This window comes from Heliangelus exortis, chromosome 2, assembly GCF_036169615.1.
Source record: "Heliangelus exortis chromosome 2, bHelExo1.hap1, whole genome shotgun sequence".
In the NCBI taxonomy this organism is placed as follows: domain Eukaryota; kingdom Metazoa; phylum Chordata; class Aves; order Apodiformes; family Trochilidae; genus Heliangelus; species Heliangelus exortis.
In genome coordinates, this window is record NC_092423.1 from 48,984,607 (window position 1) to 49,006,917 (window position 22,311).

The 22,311-nt window shown below is 46.0% G+C and overlaps 1 protein-coding gene across 1 annotated transcript in view; it reads right to left on the minus strand.

Annotated features, from left to right (window-relative positions):
* The window catches only part of EEPD1 (endonuclease/exonuclease/phosphatase family domain containing 1), a 63,449-nt gene extending 46,876 nt beyond the window's left edge, over nucleotides 1-16,573 (minus strand). Inside the window, exon 1 of the mRNA XM_071736052.1 lies at nucleotides 15,331-16,573. Coding sequence (XP_071592153.1) covers nucleotides 15,331-16,184 — 854 coding nt within the window. The 5' untranslated portion in view covers nucleotides 16,185-16,573. The remainder of the gene's footprint in view (nucleotides 1-15,330) is intronic.
* Between the last annotated feature and the right edge of the window lie 5,738 nt (nucleotides 16,574-22,311).

Here is a 22,311-nt window from a genome sequence, read left to right on the forward strand (position 1 = left end):
CTCCAAGGTCAAATTCCTGCACTGAAAGATGTCCTTGCAAAGGCATTAGAATATATTTTTATATTCATTACCTTGTTCCCTCTCTCCTGGTACCCGGGTTTGGGAAATAAAAAGGCCAGTTCAGTAGAAAGCACCCTCCTCTCTGTCCCATTAACCTCCTTTTATTTCCCCTGGCTATACTGCAGACAAAAAGAAACAGCAAGCTGGTAGCAAAATGCCCCTTGACAGCAGGCCAGCAAGCAGAGCAATGGAGCAGCACCCTGAGCCAGCCCATGGAGCTCCTGTACCACCCTGTGAGCCAGCAGAGCTCCTGTACCACCCTGACCCCAGGCAGCCACCCCCCCCCGCCCCTTGGCTCATCCCTGATCCGGGGTTACGCTGTTCCCATGAACCTTCGCTTGTCTTCCCCCAAGGAAAGCCAAGAAGGGAACATGCAAGCCTCCCGAAAAACCATACCCTGCGAGGAGGAGGGGATTAGGAGGGAACAATGTCGGAGTGTCTTCAGTGAGCTGGAAGCCATCCCAGCTTCCAGCTGCACAATGACACGCAGGAAGGAGTTTTGAAAGCTTCCCAGTCGCAGAGTAGCCCTGCGTGCCAGGCTTGGGGATGTCTGGACATAAGAATGGCCTTCAGAGCATAAGGATGCAAGAGGGCTGCAGAACCCTGCATGCAGACTGGCCCTGGCAAAGCAAGGAATGGTGGCCTGAGCTCAGCTTTCTTTATTTCTGGCACTGGGTGCTAATTCTGTAGTCCAGATCCTTAACCTTATTTAGGTCAGAGGCTTCAACACAAAACAGTCTCAGAAACACCAGTCTTCTGTGGGAATGAGAAAGCCTGTTTGGCCAGACCCAGAGCTCTCCAGATACTGGAGATAAAGTGCAATCTGGTGTCAGAAAGGGATGACAAGAGGCGATTGTTTTTGATGGCCTGTTCTGATGGGCTCCACACGGCAGTGCAAAATTATGCCTCCTGAAGCTTTACATATAATTTGCATGTTTTGTAACATCCTCCAAGGCAGATAAAGCAGTCCTAAGTATCTCTGAAACAGGATCGTATGGATGCTCACAAAAATGTTCCCTGTTGGTTCACCGTGGTGCCCTGCCAGCCACCACGATGCCATACTTTCACCCACCCTGCCACAGATCTCCCCCAGCTTGCACAGATGATAATGCACCCAAAATTGGTGGAGAAAGGGTGACGGTGCTAATGCAGGCACCCCCAGGGAGTACGAGTGAGAACACTGCATGCTGAGCCCTGGGGGTTATTTTATTAGATTCAATTATGGGCTTAATGTATCATAAAGAGGGTTCCAGTGTTTCTTCTCAATGGTGCTTATGCACCTGCAGGTCTGCAAAGTACATGAAGCAGAAATTATAATCCTATCACAACAATGTTCTCAATCCCATTTCTGGATTATTCCGAGGATAAAATAATAATCATTGCTCCATGGAAAGCATTACAGGTTATTTGAAGAGGTGTGACTCACATAGGTTTTGTTAGCATGACTGCCTCCTGAAGTTGTGCCATAGAAACAATCTATAAAAACAATCAAACCAATGATTTAATACCTATAGGTAATAACACATTACTGAAATACCGACCTTGCCATTCATCACACCCATATGGCAAGATGACAGTATGGAAAACAAGTTGTAAAAACCGGGCAGCAGGGAAACACGTAGAAGTGTTTGATGCAACATCCAGGAAGATGGAAACGAGAAATAAACAAACTGCCCAAAGTTTAAGCACCAACGTAATGGGAACAGATTTTTGGATTTGGCAGTGATTTCACAAGCATCCCAGTTCTGAGGAGCAGAGCTGGCAAGTGAAACTTGAGCCAAGGAATAACTTAAATGGAAGCACAAAGCTCTGTGCTTTCTTTGGATGGTTGATTCAAGCTATCGTATGACCCTTGTTCCTCAATAAAATACAATTGTCCTGCAGCAGATAAATACATGTGCAAAGTTTATGGACAGTATTGGATCAAGTCTTTAGGTTAAAATGATCCTGGGAAGATCTCACAAGCAGGAAAAAAAAATCCCTAAAAAGCCAGGATGACATTATAAACACCTGGCAATCTCTCCTCCAGAAGAACTGAAAATTTCAGACCATCATACTTACGTTCCTAGAGAAAAAACCTGTACTATGAGAGTATCCACATTTAGCACTGATCTGGCTGTAGCCTCCAAACAACCCCTCAAAATGTACCAATAAGTACTTGATAAGTACTTTAAAAACTGGGGCGTGGGGGTTTGTCAGCTCTACTGAAGACAAACAGCACCACCGTGACAAAGCTGATATTCTCCAGCACTATTCTGAAGAGATATTGTGAACACTGCACCATGTTGAATTGCTGCTAGACAAAAAGATTCTTCTGATATAAATTCATCAGTCTCTCCTCACAGAACTGGTGTCTCCAGTCACTATCTTTAGGAAGATAAGATGCATATGGAAGAGGTATTGCAAACTGTTGGTGCAGCATGCACCCGTACAGCATAATCAGATAGGCTCCACTGAAGACAGGAAAAAAATGCTGAGCACTTGTGCTACTAAGCTCCTAACATACATACAAACTCCTTTTAAAAACCTGCACTTGCAAGTTGCAAATAATTCCATGTCCAGCACATCAGTAACCTAGCAAGGTACTTTCCTGTGGAGGAAAAGAAATCAAAACAAGGAACAGAAATCAAAAATATATATATTTTTGCCTTTAAATCAGTAGTACAGGAGCCTCATCTATTTGCAAGGATTTGTAACACTCCCTGAAATAAAAGGCAAGGCTACAGTTTTCTAGAGATTTCTGAAACTTGAGATATCTTAGAAAGTAATGATTTTCAAACTGTGTGCCAAGTAGCTTCTGCAGAGGAGAAAGAAATGCTGCAGCACATCATGGAACAAGAAGACAGGGTTAGAATGATTTTAGCAGAAAGATAATGGATTATCCAAGGAAACTGAAGTCCTCAGCCTTGTAGGTGGGAGATGACACCAGTCATCCCTCATGGTATGAAAGCAAAGGCTTGATCAAAATGCAGTTGCAACAACTGGAAGAGCTCAAGGTGTGGCAAGACAATTAAAAAGCCAAGCAAAGTCATTGGAACAGCTTTAGGTTCAGTAGGACTGGAGAAAGGATGAGAAACAGAGTCACATTCAGGTGACAAGAGCTAGCTGTGTAGATCAGATCAAAGATAAAGGCAGGTTATATGAGGCAATTTCCCTTCAGCCTATAGACAATCAATATACAGTAATCTGCCTATCTTGTAAGTTTACTTTCTTCTGCCAAATTTAAGTGCACAGTGAGGTGCCATCATCCTTGCACATGGCTGCTGAAAAAAAAAAAAGAAAAAGCTCCTGTACTCTACACACACACACACACAGACACACACCATCAAAAAGAGCAGGAGAAGCAAGTCAAACATCAGCCAAGTTGAAGTGGTCTCAGGTTAAAAAAGAAATGGGAAACATCACATGCTTAGAGGTGGCTTTTGCTTATGCAGCACTACTTTCATCTACAGGCAACATTTCCAGAATGTTTACTGCCAGCAGCTCTGCATGGAAGTTGTCCAAATACCTATTAAACCCATGAGCTGCTAGCCGAGGACTGTTCAGTCCTTGAACCTTTATACTGTCCTTTAAGCCATGGTTTCCTTTTCTGTGGTGCTGCTTTGCACCACCGAACTCTGAAGCAATTAAAACCAGAAACCATGCAGGTTTTGGTTTGGTTTTGTTTTTGGTTTTTTGTTTTTTTTTTTTGGTAACCAAAGGGTAATGTTTACCAAGAGATCCCTTGGAGAATAGGCTGAGCTATCTGCCAGAGGTGCCAACACCTTCACCCTCACCCAGGCCACAGAGTGCTCATTACACAATGCTGCAACTGGGGGAAAGGAGGGGCACCATGGGGGGCACCAAGCAGCACCTATCTGCTCTGTTGGTGGCACCCGGTAGCACCATCTCCAATGACTAGGAAAGGGATGTGTAAATACAGCTAGAGATAAGGGAAGGAGCTGTACAAAGGACTAGCAGGAAAATACAGATAACCAAAAATCACACTACCATTGCTGCCAAAAATCATAGGTAAACTTGGGTTGGTCTGGATAAAGGTTGCAAAGGGTAGTCAGGTACCACTGCAGCATTGTCCTGCCAACAAAATGTGTTTTAATACTTAGTTCAGTGGCAGCTCTGTTTTTTTATATATGGTGGGGATCTCTTGCAGACACGGTGCACTTCCTCTCCTGTGTATCATGATGCCAACATGTACCTCACCATCATTAGCCCTACATGCCATGAACAAAGCAAAGACTTCCTTAAGGTGGTGGGACCTTGACACAGGTGGGACCCTAGCACTCTCTCCACATCTACCTACATTAGCTTGAGCTTGTATTACCACTGGAAAATTGCTGCCTTGTTAGAACAGCAAACTGTTTCAAAGCAAGTGACATGGGTCCATAACAGAGGTTCACACTTACATGTATTTTTCTGCTTAGAAGGAGAAAAAAGGAGAAGTAAAGTAGTCAGTTCTCATGCTATGAGCAGCAGGTTTGACAGCAAACCTATGGAACTGACCTTGCACACCTAAAAGCAGCAAACTCACTTATTTTGCAGTTCATTTTTTCAGTGCCAAATTATGGGTTGCTCCTGCCACAAACACCCTGCACACTCCAGCGGTATTGAGCCGCAGCCACGCTTGGTCGTATTTGCTTAAATAGAATAAGCAAAGAAACCATTAGAATAAATAAAGAAACCAAACACGAGGTTTCTAAGTTAACATCCAGTGCGTATCCAACAGCATGCTGCTTCCAGTTCAGCAGAAAGCTGGCTAACCTTTACACCAGCTGAGCCTGGCTGAAGGAGGGAGGACTGGAGGGCACTGACCGGCAATTACCCTGAGCAAGGCTGGAGCGAGCCCTTGGTCTGTACCCAGGAGCCCGTGACGGAGGGATGGCCCGACCCATAAGGAAGAAGGGAGGAAAAGAGGAACTCTAAATATAAAAGAGCCAAAGGGTAAGTCTGCAAGCAAAAGCGACAGCCTCTTTATGCTGCAGCTGGGAGAGCTTTATGCTCTTCCTTCCCCCCCCCCTTTCCTCACAAAGCTTTGCAGGGCTGGCAGCGTGTCGCCAGCACGGGGGATTTAGGGCAGGAAGGATGCTGCTGCCACATGGGGCAAAAGCCTTGTTGATCAATTAGCTGTGCAGTAACCCATTAAAAACCCTTTCGGCTCTGAATGGCTCGGACAGCTGCTGTAGCTAAATGTGCCCAGAAGCTGGAGCAGGTTACCTGAAACGCCCATAAAAACGCAGCAAAAAATAGCTACGCAGAAGGAAAAGGAAATTTTCCTGTTCCTCATCCGTATCCACAAACCTACAGCATGAGCTGCTCTGGCTTTGCTCCGTGGGATATAACCCACAAAAAGCAGGAGGGCATTACTGTGGTCATCCTCCCATTCCGTGACAAGGACAGAAGCAGGACAGACAGGCAGCCTGCAGAGCCACCAGGCTCCCTTCCCAGACAGGAGGTGCCAGGCAGTGTCAGACACAGGGACTCCAAACCTCTCTGCACAAGCTGGCTGTGTTTATTTTACTGCAACCACACTGCATTTAATAACCCCAGAATTCCTAGACATCCTTTGCTTAGAGGACAACATAATCCCCAATGTGTTTTTTTCTGCAGGAATTAACTTAGTTTTAATTATGTTTTTATATGCAGTTCAACTTCTGGAACATGCACACACATGGGGCATAAGCAGGGTAAATGTATTTCTCTTACTCACTGGCCTCTAATAATTTTACCACAGGCATTGAAAATAAAAGCTCAGCACTGAGGCCAGGTTCCTGCCTGCACAAACCTCCCAGAAGCAGAGAGGGAAAGGAGGTCAGCAGCTCTGATCCTCCCCAATGGTGAAAACACAATTTAAAACACTCGTGCCATTTGCAAATGCCACTCAGTTTGACTGGGATGTGGACAGTACTGCATATGCTCAGGGTGACATCAAGCAGTTTCTCAACAGAAAACATCCTTTTTACCACAGCTAAATATTCCCTTCACTGTTCATCTGCTGCTGACGTGATGCCCACTCTGCTCTTGGCACCTTAAAGGGCATTTCAGAACCTGCTATGAATCACCCAGGTCAGAGACAAGGGAGGGGACCAGACCAAATCCTGGTGTAAAGTCCATCCATACCACGTAAAACAAGAGGTCTTCAGTAGGTCTCACCCTCCCCTCAGCAAAGTCACCTTTTATTCTCTGATAATTCAGTGGGGATTGCCAGCTATTCTTCAAACAAATCAAAGTCCTCAATGTAAAATAATAAATTTTAAAAATCTGGAATGGAAGAAACTACAGAGTTCTATTTTCAAATGCTGCTGTTAAAAATGTGCCACGGTTCTTCGTCTCCGTCACCACACCATATAATAGTGTTGAGAAATTACTGCAGCATATTGTAATTATTTCAGTAAGGACACTGTGCCTCTGTCAGCTTACACCTGCATCACAATGAAGAACAATGAGACCTAAAATTATGTTGCATGCACACTGTAATCTGTGTCCTATCAACTTTTCTATGCTCATCCGGCCAAGACTTGAAATCATTATTTGGGCAAGACTCCCAGAGAAAGGCTAATTAGACACTGAAGAAGCAAGGTCCTAGCACTGCATAGTAGGAAACAAGCTGAAGCCCAGCTCCAGCAAGAAGACTGCAGCAAAATCTGTAAAACCAGATTCTTACTTAAATGTCCCTGATTAACACAGTTGAAGACCTATGTTCCCAGTGAGCCAGACCAGCACTTGGTTGCAAAGAGAGTGTTTTCCTCTTGTTAGGAGGGACTGGCCAAGTTTCTGCTCACACCTTCTCAGGAAACAGGGAGTATTTAATTCCCCTGACTGCAGTCCCTTGGTCTTTCTTTCATGGTAAGAACAGCAACAGCATCTTTTGCCACTAGAAACGGTCCTATTGCTCTTTTTAAAACCAAAGCTAGAAAACCATCCTTCTGCAGCTGTACTGGAAGCTACCAAACTGCAGAAGAATCACAGAGTATTAAAGATTTCTGTTTAAAGACTGGAGCCCTAAATGCATACATACCTAGTCTGCCTTCTGCAGTCTTATGGCACAAGCTGTCTGAAAAACCTAGCAGGATGAGGTTATAGCCTTGTGACCTCTGCTCATGACTCAGGAGCAGGCAGTAAAGCATCACTTACTAATTTGCCAATTTATTACCATAAATCATAGAATCATTGGATTGTTTTGATTGAGATCATCAACCATTAACCTAGCACTGCCAAGTCTATCACTAAACCATGTCCCTAAGCATGACATCTACACATTTTTTTAAACATTTCCAGGGGTGGTGACTCCACCATTGCCCTGGGAAGCCTGTTCCAGTGCCTGACAGCCCTTTCACTGAAGAAATTTTTCATAATATCCAATCTAAACCTCCCCTTGTGCAACTTGAGGCCATCTCCTCTTGTTCTACCACTTGTCACTTGGGAGAAGAGACTGGTCCCCACCTCACTAGAACCTCCTTTCAGGTAGTTGTAGAGAGAAATAAGGTCTCCCCTCAGCTTCCTTTTCTTCAGACTGAACAACCCCAGTTCCCTCAGATGCTCCTCATAAGACTTGAGTTCTAGACCCTTCACCAGCTTCATTGCCCTTCTCTGGACATGCTCCAGGCTTCAATGTCTTTCTTGTAGTCAGGTGCCCAAAACTGAACACTATATTCAATATTCAACTTTAATCTTTGCCACATGGAATAGAGAAATCCCTGAAGGATCTGCAGGAGTAAGCTGGCAGCTCCAGTTCACCAAAATACTTGGGATCTGAAACATGAACCAGTGACATGAAATAAATGTGCAGAACAGCCCAGCAGACCTGGGTTGAAAATAAGCAGCCATTAAGTGCTGCCAGATGTATCAAGTACACGTTTGGAGAAAAATAAGAATATATGAACAAACACTTTCTCTACTAATCCATTTTGTTTTAGTCGGGCTCTATGGCATAAGTATTAATGGCAGCGTATGAGAGTTTTTTAAAATACTCTTTATTTTATAAACTGGCCTTTAACTGTACCATTTTTACAGCCACAGTCTCAACTTTAAAGCAGAAAAAAAACCAGCTGGCTAGATACAGGCTCTCAGATGTTCAAGGAATACGCTGAGTCAAAGTCAACAAGATGCCCAGGTCTCCCTCTAAAAGAGAAAATCTCTGGGAAGGTTACTTGGTGGCAATTTCAAGGGCCTGCCCTACCTTCCCCTCTCACTTCCAAGGAAGGAAAGATGTGGCAAACCCACTATATCTACAGCTATTAACAGAGACCAAGCAGGATCAGAGAGCTCAGTGCATCTACCTATGAAATCTCCTGCAGAGTGAATGGTTCAAGAATGGCTTGGCTTCTCCAAGTGTCTGGACACAAGGATGGTGGAAACCCTTCATGATCTTGCTTTAAATCCATCTACTGCTTTTGATCTCTCCTACAAATTTGTGAGTTGCAAAGTACCTTGAGTGAGTAACCCATCTCCTAGAGGAGGTGCAGGTGATGCCCGTGTAGAAGGTATCAGCACTGCATCCATATGAAGAAGTAGTTTGGAAATGGAATTTAATTAATTTTATTTTATTAATTGACACCATCCTCCAGCAGCAGTCCTGAAACAGGCTAGGGTCCCTACCCAAGGTGGAAGCAGTACTGCAGAAAAGCCCTAACCCCCAGGCAAACAGTCATGATTTTTAGCACTGAGCTCCATAGCCTTCAGTTGATTTGACAAAGGAATGGGCCAAATCCTGAACAGGAATAAAGCAGTAGCATTTTATTTCACTGGCAAATTATGCATGTCAGGTTCTGACCCAAGAAGATCTTGCTGGTTTGCCCCTGACAGACGGTATCCAGAAGGCAGGTTCAGTCTCCCACTTGTGTCCAGTAAGTAAATATTGTTGATGTCATATAAGAGGAGGCAAAAAAAAACAACCTCCAAAAGCTACAAAAAAGCCAGCCCCCCAAAAACCCAAACAGAACAGCTCGACCACCACCCCATTTTTTTGTCCTCAGTGGTATTAAGAAAATGCAAAATTACAGTGGCTTTACATGGATCTGTATTTCTATTGCTCATAGAAATCCCTTTGTGAAGTGCACAAGGAAGATATCATCTAACAATCCCATTTTTCTCAAGTTTTTCCTGTAGTCTCAGGAGGCAGGATTTCCTCCCTATTACATAAGGAGGAGAGGGTGTATTTGTTCTTTCACCATTTAAGACTTATTAGCACAGTCAGGTTACTCGAGCCAGGCCCCCTTTCCTGATCTTTTCTTTCAGGGGAATTATTCTTGGCGAGGCTCCAGCCTAGGACTAATCCAAGGGAGAAAAACTAAGTGGCTGTATAAAGAAAGAGACATGAACCAGACGTACCTCTAGGCTTTGCCTTCCCATCAAGAGTAGATGATGGATGATGGAGTAGAAATAACAAATACAGACTGGTGATGAAACTCCAAAGCATACAAGTGCAGCCATCACAACTACTACTATGATACACTACTACAGTATCTGTTTGAGGGGGGTGCAATCCTCTTCTGCTGTCCTGCTGGGAAACACAGCTACAAGCCAGAAGGCAAGGTACAGCACTGCATCCCTTCCCAAACAGAGCATCAAGCCCCAGCAGTAAATAACTGCTCCTTGTAATGACCCCACCTCTCAATCCAGATTTATGAGGTTGGAGAGAAAAACTAAGCCCCCACCCTATTATCTAATGTAGGTCAGTAGTAGGAAAGTGGTTCTCCTGCCTCCAACACATAGTATGGGGACTGAATGAAATGGCTTTTTCCTCACCTTTTACTAGAAAGAGACTCTTCCAGAGGGTCTTTGAAGAGCTTGCCTGTTTTTTTTTAGGTGACAAGAAGATGTGCTTAGGTTGACCACTCTCCTGGGACACCTACCTGGGACAGGCAGGGCTAGGAAGAAGAGCTGCTCAGCATGGTGGCACAATGAGGGTACCAGAGGACTGCCTGTGCACCCACTGCCTGCCAGAAGGGTATTTTGGGCTGAAGTTTACCTACCCTTCTTGCAGCAGGAACACCGATTTGGGTCTCTGAGGTGTAGAAACCAAGGGCAACTTCTTACCTTTGAGAGACCTCTACCCTTCTTTGTAACCAAATTGAAAACATATGACCCGTTACAAAGCTGGGGGGGGAAGAGAGGCTGACATGTTCCTAAAGGGTAAGCATGAAGGCTTGCTGTCCAAGAAACTAAACCAAGAAGAAAAAGAAAGAAAAGTCATCACCACTATGTACAAACCTCATATTGATACTTTTATTTGTTGCTCTTCAGGCATGTAAGAAAGAATTTTTTTGCAGAGAACAGTCAGTCACTGGAACAACCTGCCCATGGGCACAGTAGAAATTGCACCCCTGGAGGTTCACAAGCTGTGACTGGATGAGGTGCTAGATAATGTAGGCTGCCTTTTCCACAAAAGGTTGGACCAACCCTTCCAACCTGGGCTTCATTATGGCTCCGTGATTTTTGCAACAGGTCTTAAGGATTTATTCCTTATACTTTTTTGAAGGTGTAACTGCACCAAGAAACTGTCAAAAAGCAAGCAGCAGAGGGACAGAGCAGCCTGAACTGCTCGACATCTGGAAGGAAACAGAACTGGGCTCTCAGGACCAAGCCTTAAGCTTGTTAACCCACCATTATCCTGACATACACCCTGCCTTCTTTTTAAGAGAGACCGTGTAAATTCTGGCTTTAGGACCCTCTATCAATCTGCATTTATTCAACTGCAGTGTGTTTACAAGAAAATTAAAAAGTAAATAATTAAGAGGTCTTCACAAAGTTATCATTCAGTATTAGAAACCGTAATGAAAACCAGCCAGAAAACCTGCCCTGCAAACTGCTGGGAAAATTGTACAACTAATCGCTCCCCTCAGCTAGCAGCAAATTTTCAAGGAGTGGAAAGGGCAACCTACCCTACGGACATGGAACACAGGACAGCTCTGCAGTACTTCCACCAACCTCAGCCAGAGGAACCATCTCCACTGGGGCTACTTACCCTTCTCCTCTGTGGCTACTTATCCTTCCCATGAAAACTCTTGCTGCCTGTGACCTGAGCTTGATGGCCCTTTTGATCATGCTACACTATCCCAATGTTATTTTTTTTATTATTATATTTTGGTAAGAAGAAGCTGTTGGTTTCTTCATCCCCTCAAGAATGGGGAGGACATGGAGGTCAGCTGGATGCGATAAGCTGCATCCCCAGAGACAGGCCAGCTCTGACCTTCTGTCAACAAATCCCAGATTTGCTGAACCACACCTGCAAGAAATATAGCAGGTTTGGGCAAATTCACCCCACATTTGATACTTTAATCCAATTATGCATCACGCTTGTCTCCACGTTCATCATGCTAATCTCTTCTAAAATTACCCTCTAGTCCTCTGAATGAAAACACCTCGTTCCTCCACTCCAGACACTGTGATAAACATAGATCCTTGTAATATGAGAAAGAGGGTGAGGACCTTGCTGTATTTCATTATTTTTGTACTGTGGCAATGAATTTCAAAATAGCTTGGCAGGAGTAGTTCTGCTTGCTGATTTGGTATATATTCTCTTTGCTGCTCTTGAGAAATTTAGCACCTCTGGGCAAAAGTGTGAAGATTTTGGGTTGGTTTTTTTCTCCCTCTCTCCTTCAGCAGTTTACTCTACATGACAGCATTTTATTGCTTTTTTGTTTGTTTTGAATGAAGGCATGGCCCTCTTTGCTTCCTGCACAACTGTTCCCTCAGTGCTCAGGCTATCTATGCAGGGCTAGAAGAAAAGAAGCCTTCATATTCTAGCCTCACAGGGAAACATGCTGTAGTTTTCCCCATTGTTAAAGCCTGAAAGAACAAGCTCACAGGGTCTCAAAGCTACTTGCTGTGAACTGGTCATGAAGAAAAACAAACCACCAACAAACAAGCCTGAAAACAAACCCCAAATCACCCTTTCAACCAGCACGAAAGTCCCCGAAATCTCAAACTGAGATTTCAAATTGAAATTTGCTGCGCTTTACGCAGTTTTAATACAGTCATCTTGACCTGCTGTGCTTTATTCACGGACTTAAAAAGCTAGGTGAGGCAAGTCATCCAACAAGACTACTGCAACAAGGCAGTGCTCCACCTCCCGAGGCCACCCCAGACTCCCTGAGACCACCCCAGACCATGAGGACCCAGCATGCAGAAGCACACTTAGGTACATGAGGGTACCTGTGCACAAAGTGCATCAGCAACCAGGTGCCCATCAGCATAGCTCGTGAGAGCACCTGCCTACTCTTCTAATGGACTAAACAGCCTTCAAATCCACCAGGCAAAAGCTTGGCTCATATCTGGAGGCTTCCACAACACGTGTGGGACATCCGCTGAGCACACGGAGCTCCTGGAAGGCAAACCCCATGGGTTCCATGGGGCTGAAGTGCTTGGGGAGCCCCATGCAGCCCTGTGTTCTTGCTTGCAGAAACAAGATAGGGATTTCTCCAGCTGACCAGCAACTCAAGTTTTTCTACCTGGGGAAAGACTGGCTTGCAAAGCAAGTTCCCAGGGTACATGGCCAGAGCTGTGAGGGAAGGCATGGAGTTCATACACAGAAAGTAGGCATTTTCTGGCCTCAGCTGAGGACGTTTTACAGCTGCAAAGCTCCACTGGCCTCAGCAATGCTAGCACAAGCAAGAGGAAATTCCTCCCTGAGGTGCTGAGCATGACTTCCCAACATACACTTCACTCCTGCATCTCGTCATTCTTTTCTGTTCCCACTTTTATTTTCCCAGGCAAGTTTTGCAGGCTTGCCCGTGGATTCATATTACTCTTATTTCTTTCCAGATTCTCATGTTATCACAAATATGATCAAATACAGAAAACAATTGCATCGAGCTCTCTCTGTGTGATTGATGGCACACGTACGTGCAATAAAGCAGAACAAAAACAAGTACTTGCATCAGGCTCCTCAGAGTATCAGGGAGACCCTTCATACCACCCAGTACAGCTGAGTACCCCTTTGCTGAACTGGGTGGAAACAAAGTATGATGCAGTTTAAAAGCAAGAATAAAACAAACCGCGAGGGTCATGCTCTGTATAACCAGTGACCAGCTTGGGCTAACGAAGGCTTATTTAACATGATGCTTTCTCTGCCTAGCTTTTTTAAAAGAAGGACTGTTTGGGGCTTCCCTCCACCCCAAAAAACAGAAACAGGAGATGCAGAAGTGATAGTTAACTTTTTACTAGATGAGATCCTTAAAAAAAACCAAAAACAAAAACCAAAAACAAAAACCAAAAACAAAAACCAAAAACAAAAACCAAAAACAAAAACCAAAAACAAAAACCAAAAACAAAAACCAAAAACAAAAACCAAAAACAAAAACCAAAAACAAAAACCAAAAACAAAAACCAAAAACAAAAACCAAAAACAAAAACCAAAAACAAAAACCAAAAACAAAACAAAAAAACAAAACAAAAAAACAAAACAAAAAAACAAAACAAAAAAACAAAACAAAAAAACAAAACAAAAAAACAAAACAAAAAAACAAAACAAAAAATACAGACCCCCCACTCATAATGTATAGGTACATACATAAAAACAAATCACCAGTCACTTTTACTCCCAAACCAGATTATTAGAATAATCCTGAGACTAGTGATAATCAGAGATGTTTCTTTCCTCAATAGGTCTCCCCACCTCTGCCCCCCAGCCTGATGTCCAGCCCCACCAGACCACATCCTAAGGTCCACTCCAGCCAACCAACTGCATAGGCAAGAACAAGAGTGATGGCAAAGGAGGAAGCCCAGGAGACCTGAACTAGCAGAGCAGTCAAGGAACGCTGATAGATGTTAGGCTGAAGCCATGAGCATAACATCTGAATACCCCCCCTGGGCTATCCTTTCAGTTTTGGCTATCAAATGGTGATGGCTGCAAGATGACAGATGTTTCTTATGCGAGACCACCAGCATTCCAAGCAGTGCACAGCAGAGGTATCCTCAGCCACAAATACTGTCCCGCAGCACAGGACACCACAACACTGTCACCATCCCTCTCACATGCCCGACCTCTGCAGCCACACCGACAAGAGCCATTATTCAGCACATTACTGGAAAAGGACACAGAGCCCTCGACACTACCACAGATAAATGGTTCATCAGCACTTCCCCTCTCCACAATATCCCTTTTACACAAGTCTAAAAGTACCCTGCCCCTGCTCATTTCCATCTGGAAGTTCAAATACAAACCAGAGAAAAAAGTCAGTTTCTCAATACCATAAACTAAATGCCAGACCAGCTGGGACAGATTTCACATGTGGAGAGGAAAGAGTCAAGAGTTACTTCAAAATCCTTATTGCAGTCTCACATTTCTGTATCAAGCAGAAAGTTTAGCAGGAGACATCCCCACACTGTTGGTTGATTTGTTTTAGTCTAAAAAAATAAATTATAAAATAACATCTCAGCTTCTCAGCCATTAAAACCAGAAGCACCATCCCACTTGACCACACAACAAACAGACCTTCCTCCGAGCGCACCAGCTCAGTGAAATCAGAGGTCTGCCTGGCTCAGGGAGAGTATAGCATCTTCAGGCAGCTGCCCCACATCTCGCATCCCTCAAGCAGAAGCAGTCCCTCCAGCTCAGCAGATGCCCGTGACCACTCCTTAATGAGCTGTGTCACCCTTGTGTGACGGGCCATGGCATTCCATGCTTGTTACACAGCTCAAACTATCCTAACTGTGCTCTCAAGCCTTATGATTCAAGGAGCAGACCTGAGGGAGAGCAGACTACAGCCCTATTGCTGACAGTAAGGGAGTCAACAGCCAAACAAGACTTTCTGGAGAAAAAGCACAAGCAGGTCTCAGCTTGACAGCTCCCAGAGAGGTGGATGTAGTGCTGCATCCTCCCTCCCAAAGGGGAGGCGAGACACTTTGGGAAACATAAAAAAAGCAGCCCTTCACCTGCTATTACCAAGCCCCTGTCTCTCCTCCCAGGTTTTGGCAGGGAAGACAGCCCTCTGTGACTTGTTCAAAAGGCTCTTAATGAAGAGACAATCTTTGACCAACCATTAATAGGCCCAATGTGACCGTTACAGGTTCCCTGCACAGACTGGCGTACACACATACCTCCCCAGGAGGCCCACCACTTTTCAAGGACTAGAACAGCTTTATCAAAGGACAGCCACTACAGTGCTGGCATTAAGACCCAACCAGTGCTCCATGCAAGAAGAAGTAAACACTTACTAATTCTAGGAAGAAGCAAGTCCCGCTAGGATCGTAACGGGACTCTAGAGTGCCCAAACCCCAGAGGCACTAACCTACAATCCTACATGGACCTACAGGTCAGGTGCTGCCTCTTACCTGTTCTCCAGCAGGGTCATGCACACGACTTCCCGCACACCTGGGTTGTTGGCCTTCTCGATGGAGCAGCTTTGCAGGTTCCAGGTAGCCACCCTCAGGACAGGTCTGCCATCTCTCACCCCCCCAAACATCTCCACAGAGGGGCGAGTGGATATGATCTGGGTGGGACCCCCAGGAGGAAAGTCCAGGTCCTCGCTCTGGAGGCTCAGAGAAGTGGGGCTGGGGTGAGGCTTGGCTGTGAAGTTGAGGCCACCACTGGTGTTCGTCGAAGGAGGCCGGGACCGCTCTGCGAAAATCTGATGCCTGATTTTGTCCAAAAAGGAGGAGTTGATGCAGTCCATCCTTACCAGGTCCTCGATACTTTTGAAGGGCCCGTGTTCTTTACGGTAGTCCACAATGCTGTTGGCGATCTTCTCAGTGATGCCACGGATGCTCATGAGCTGGGCTGGGGTGGCAGTGTTAATGTTGATCTTGGTGGTGGAGAGGTGATGCTCGGAGACCGGATCCTTGCGCAGGGAGCTGGGCGAGTGCTGTGCCGAGCTGCCCTTGCTGCTCACGCAGATCTCGAACTTCACCTGCTCCAGCTTGGCCGCCCCGACCCCGCTCACCAGCGCCAGGTCCTCCACTTTCTTGAAGCCACCGATGTACTCCCGGTACTCCACGATGTTCTGGGCTACCACCCGTGTGACCCCGGGGAGGGTCATCAGCTCCTCCTCCGTGGCCGTGTTGATGTTGAGCCTCTCCTGGTTGACCAGGATGTTGCTGAAGTTGCACGCCGCGCTGAACTTGCGGCTGTGGCACAGGTCAGCCGGGTCGCGGGGGATGGAGCGGTGGCAGCCCAGGCTGCCCCCCATCTCACCTCCGCCGCCTCGCCGGACCGCTGCCGGAGCCGGGGGAGCGGGCGAGGGGCGCTGCCGGGGCTGCGCGCCCGCGACTCATGGACCCCCGCGGGAGGGGGGAGCGGCAGATGGGGGGGCTAAGGGGGGTACCAGGGGGGGACGGCGACGCCCGAGGCTCCTTGCCAGGGGATGACGGAGCGCGGCGGCTGCAGGACACCCTGCGGACAGACCCCACACGATACGCTCGATCAGGCGGACCCAGGACCCCTGCCTCCTTCTCCTCCCCGCCCTCCTCCTCCGAGGGTCACCGCCGCTCCCTTGGCGCCGCCTCAGCCGCTGCCCGCTCGGCACCGGCCCGCCGCGCTGCTCCGCTCCAGCCCCAAGCGCTCCCGGCGGCTACTGCCGCTGCCCCGCTCCCCGCCGGCGGTAGTAGTAGCTCGGCGGGAGCTCCCGCCCCTCGGCCGGGCGAGGCGGGGCCGGGAGCAGCCATCGCCACCGCCTCCCGGGGCGTTACCCGCGCCGTGCCCGCCCCCGACCGGCGGTGGCCGGGACGGGCCCGGGTCGCGGGAGGGTTGGTGCCGGTGGGACTGCCTGGGGGATTAGTGACCGTGGCTCGGTCCACTCCCCAAACACCCGCATGGAGCAGGGGAGGACTACGGGGGGGTGATCGCCTTCTTCCCCGCGTGGGCACTCATCCCCCAGGCGTGGGGTCGGGCTCGCAAGGCCCCTGGGGGCCCAAAATGGCCCTGCTGCTGTCACCTTGCCCTGGAGGGCAGGCTTTGCTCTTCCTCCAGGTGAATGGGACGCCGAGCTCTCAGGTGCTCAGATGCTGTCTGCAGCGTGCCCATCCCTGAAGTTCCTTGAGCTCGCCTCTCCGCAGCTGGTGGGGCATAACTGTGCTTTCTAACCTCGAGAAAGGCTCGTCAGGCATCTCCACTGACTTTTCCTTTTTTCTTTTTCTTTTTCTTTTTTTTTTTTTCTTTTTCCTTTCCTTTCCTTTCCTTTCCTTTCCTTTCCTTTCCTTTCCTTTCCTTTCCTTTCCTTTCCTTTCCTTTCCTTTCCTTTCCTTTCCTTTCCTTTCCTTTCCTTTCCTTTCCTTTCCTTTCCTTTCCTTTCCTTTCCTTTCCTTTCCTTTCCTTTCCTTTCCTTTCCTTTCCTTTCCTTTCCTTTCCTTTCCTTTCCTTTCCTTTCCTTTCCTTTCCTTTCCTTTCCTTTCCTTTCCTTCCTTCCTTCCTTTGCTTTCTTTCCTTTCTTTCCTTTCTTTCTCTGTCTCTCTTTCTTTTTCTCTCTTTCTCTCACTTTTTTTTTTTTCTTTCTTTCTGATGCGGGCACTGTGTTTTCATACATCTGGGTAAAGCCTCAACCTTTCCCTGAGACAGGGTACCACCATCCTGCACTGAAATCGTGGTCCTGGATCACTGGTGTGCCCGAGCTGCCTTTAACATAGCTTTTGCCCCAAGAGCTGCAGCAGCCCACCCCAGCCCACGCTGGTAACACCACTGAAGTATTTACTCAGCTCCTACTGCATTGAGCCCCGTGCTGTGCTGTCTGCAGTGCTATCTGTAGCCAAATTAGCTCATTTGAAACTAGCTTGACTGTGCCCACACAGGAGTGACTGCAATGTCAATGAATCCGAAATATAATCGGTGGGTGTAATTGAAAGGAAGGGGGGAGGAAAACTGAAAGAAAGAGCAATATGTTTGCAGATGGCAGCTACGTACCCTGGTGCTGACAGTATACCTATATATGTCTTTTAGCTGGACAGAATATGGTGCACGTGTATTTCAACAACAAGCCTTTTGGGCTGGCCCTCTCAGGAAAATTAAACAGCTTCTAGTAGCAGTTTATACACGCACTTTTCACGGCAAGTTAAGGGAAATCATTTGCGTTCACCTGAAATAAAAGGTCGGATTTGCTCAACTTCTTGGGGAAGGGGAATGCAATGTGCACCCAGCCGTGCTCTCGGATTGCACTGGGGCACTGCTGCTTTAACACTTGCACCAGATATTCTGCTGTGGAGCACACATTTCTCTTCTGTTTGCCCGAGCATCAGAGTTGCCTCATTATCATTACGGGAATGGGTCCTGGCTGCATCAGGGTATTGGCTCTCTGCTGACTGTTGGGAGTGCAGAAAGTGCTTGCTTAGGTGATTAAATGCTTCTTCGTCTGCTGGAAAGTGCTCTGTGCACTGAGATAACAGCAGCCAATGCAGCAGAAGCCATGCTGGGCCTAATCCTGCTGGGATGATACCAGCGCAGAGCTGGAAACAATTAACCATTGAAACGAGTATTCTTTTCAAGGCAGTGTTATTATGGTAATAGCTCCACAAGCTGTTATCTCAATGGAGAGCAGACTCTTCTGTTTTGTACAGCAGGTTGTTTCAAATTGATCCAGGCTCATTAAATAAGTTTTGAAGCTGAAAAGCACCAAAATCCATCTGAGGCATCATCTATGTTGCAGGCAGCACTACGTTTTCCATGTTTCAGAGAGAAGTCAGGAGCATATCCAGAAAGAAAATAACAGATGTCCCTCCTGTCCAGCATTTTCTGTTGTCGGCAGCTACTCGATCTTATTAAATCTGCAGCACCAAGATAACTTGCAAGACTGGATACAGCTGAGGGAGCAGAACTCAGAGGGATGCAATGGGTGTACCATCACCTAATCCATGCTGATGGGGGGTTACAGGGGAGAGAAGGAGGGTCACCACTTGATTAACCCCTTACTACTTTTTTGTTTTCTTTTAGAACTGTGAAAATGCTAGTTACAGGGAGTTTACCAAGCTCTGACTCAACTTTTGGCACATCTTGGTATTTATGGGAAGTGTTAAAAGATGTGAAAAGGTATAGGTTTGGTTCATATTTTTAAAGGTTAAAAAAAAAAAAAGAGTTGACTGGCTTAACATCAGTGCAAGGCAATCCATTAACACGAGAAAGCTAAAAATAGAGGGTAGTCAGTAAATTATAGAAAAAACAATGGCAAAATTATTGACAGCCAGTATAAGCAACAGAAAATAAATCCTGTGAAACCTAGGTAGATACTAGATTTTTATCTTCAATCCAATCCCAAGATCAGTGTTTTTAAATGTAGTCAAGAAGCGATTGATCATGGCCTGCTGGAAGGCACTGGCTGGCAGGTAGCCTGCCCGGGCTACTCAACACCTAACATGGCAAGTGGCTGCAAATTTGGGATTCCTGGATCTCCGTCACCCCCAGTGGGTTAGAGGGCTCTGAGGCACCATGGGTGGCTTATTCCTCAGGATCCTCAGCTCATTGCCTACCAAGTGGCTGGCTGCCTGCTTGCCAGAGCTGACTGTAAAACCTCTCAATGCAGGCAAAATTGGGTTTTGCTGGTCTGGGAGGGTGCGAATCTGGGATGGACCTCACAAGCCCAGGCAGGCTTTAGCATTGAAAAGAGGCAGGGGAAGAAACCTGCAAAAGGCCCTCTGGAGCAGCTATCTCCCATCACTGAAAGTGTTTTCTGTATTTACTGAAACAGGTTGCTCAGGGAAGCTGTGGATGCCCCTTCCCTGGAAGTCTTTAAGGCCAAGTAGGATGGGGCTTTGAGCAACCTGGTCTAGTGGGAGGTGACCCTGCCCATGGCAGGGGAGTTGAAACTAGGTGATCTTTTAAGTTCCATTCCAACCAAAACCGTTCTATGATTCTATCACCATACAGTGTTGCAAAGAGGGCAGAAAGGGGGCAGCAGTTTTATCACTGCCCAGCAGCCATTTGTTGATATTTTTTTGATTTGCCATTGTCTCGAGCCCTGGTAGAATGACCCTTTCACACCCTATGAGCTGCTAGGCAAACAAGTTGCTGGGCAGCCAGTGGCACTGGGACAGGTAGCTGACCACTTGGGAAATCCAGGGGTAGGGTGGTATCATCTGCCTACCAGTTCTGGAGGTCTCAGAATCCTTTTCCCTCCAGGAATTTTTCAAAGTGGAAAGAAGAAAATTAAACTTTTACTATAGGAAGGAGGTTCTCCAACACTTAAAGCCTTTAAACACAATATTTAAGGAGAACATGGAGTTGCTTGAACCCATAATGATGGCGTAGATGCAGATACTGCTGAGCAGTGTTCTTTGACTTAAGTCAAAGAATCAGCCTAGAGGGCACTACGTTTTAAAGGTTTAATTTCTCAGCTTTTTAAGATGACCTTGAAAAAAATCACAGTCTGTTTTCACATTTCCCAAAATGCATCATCTACATTGCAGAGGCTCTAAACAAATAAACTGTATTTCATTACAAGGGTTAGAAGATGCCAGGAGATGTTGCTCAATAGAATACCACAGAGTTTGCCTTCAGTTTGCCTTGGCAATGGCAATTCCTACCAGCCCACCATATGACAGCAATGCCTTTTCCAGCTCCCTCTTACAGAGCCTTTGGGTGCTGGGGGCTTAACACTGGGGAGAAGTCACCCTCTTAGGGACTATGTTTTCAGCCCTGCTACACTGGACTCTTAACCAGCCAGGACTTGAAAAGGCAGCTGATTAACTGCAGTGCCTGTATTTTTATTTCAAGGAGCTATTAAAAATAATTGTTTTCCTTCTGAGAGGACGTCTTCAGTAATACTTGTAACAGATGCCTGAGGCAGAAGACAGACAGTGTTTTTATGAAGACAAGTCATAACAAGTAGGAGTTAGCAATTTCATGAGCATTGGGACTTAGGAAGTTTGATTTCTGATGGCTTTTTCCTCTGCTGATTTTCCAATGTATAATAATAAAAATAATGCTGAGTATCCATTTTTCAGTGGGGTCAGTAATCTGGATGTCTCTGATCTATGTAGCCATCAATTTTTGTGATGCTCGTAGAAACTCTTTTTTTTTTTTTTTTTTTTTTTTTTTTTTTTTTGAGAAATTTAACCTCTGAAATTAGCCTGCAGGCTAATAAAATCCCTGGAAAGGGGATGATGAGCAGAACAGCAAAGAACACAATCACATGAGTTTTTCCTTAGGAATTCAATGTCTATAGTGTGAGCTGTTTTTCCTGTAAGGCATTCTATATGGCTGCCAAACTTGTTGCAAAAAGACTGTGATGTCACCAGTGCTGAGTTGCCAAGTTACGAGTGTCACATCCTACAGAGAAATACAGTCAGAAGGGTGAGCAGAAGTGATTCATCCATATACCTTCATTAGGGCTTCTTTTTGGTTGGTGTTGTGTCTGAAACCCAGACCTCTCCCTCCTACAGGAGGTCCCAAACATGTGCCCACTGTTCTCTCATCCATGTGTGGTGGTACAGCTCACCTTGTAGGGAAATGAGAAGAACCCTCTTTAGAGAGGACATTCTCCAGCAGAGCTTTACTGTGGTTTCCAGTTTTGTTAGGCAGCAGGAGGATTCGATTCCCATCCCTTACATATGAGATGACCCTGTCAATTACTCAGGTATCCTTTGGGTCACAGGACCAGAAAGGAAGTAATAATCTATTCCTTCCTTCACCTCAGGCAGAGTCACCAAGGCCATGCTTACAGAAGTTTTCCTGCTCTGGGCCTGCAATGCTGGCATCTTCTGAACTTCCTGGATGAGGGACAGGGGACACAGTAGAGCTGTGTCACAACTGATGTTTTACTTGAGGCTCAGTCTGTCAAGACTCTTGTAAAAATGCTTAAAAATCACAACTTTGTGATTTTTGGCAGGGGATAAAATCAGTATTTGTGAACTGCCAGCTAGGTACCTAAGCTCTCACCCCAGGCAAGCTTCCTGTGGTTCCACACAGAACCGAGCATCCAGTGGATTTTTGTGAAAAAGAAATGGCAGTCAGATTCTAGGCACCCCGAGAGCCATGCAAGAGGAGAGGGAAGGTTAGGCAGAGTGCTGGAAAGGGATGTACAGTAAAACAGTCAGCACTTCACACAGTGCTTTGGTTATCAACAGCAACATCAATATTGCCTCTCCATGAGACCTTTGGAATGTCTTTAGGAGATGCCTCTTGGTAGCAGAAGGGATTTAAAATGCAAGCAAGTCAGCTTGATCATTTATAACGAGCCATGAACTTCACAGGCAGTGTGTTTCATTAGTCTTTCCAAAACATTTGCATTTTAAAAGCAGTATAACTTGTTAATGTTTAGTGCCAGAAATAATGACACATGTTGAGCCCTATCTGCTCATCATTCTGTTGTTTCACTGAATAAACTATTAGTATGC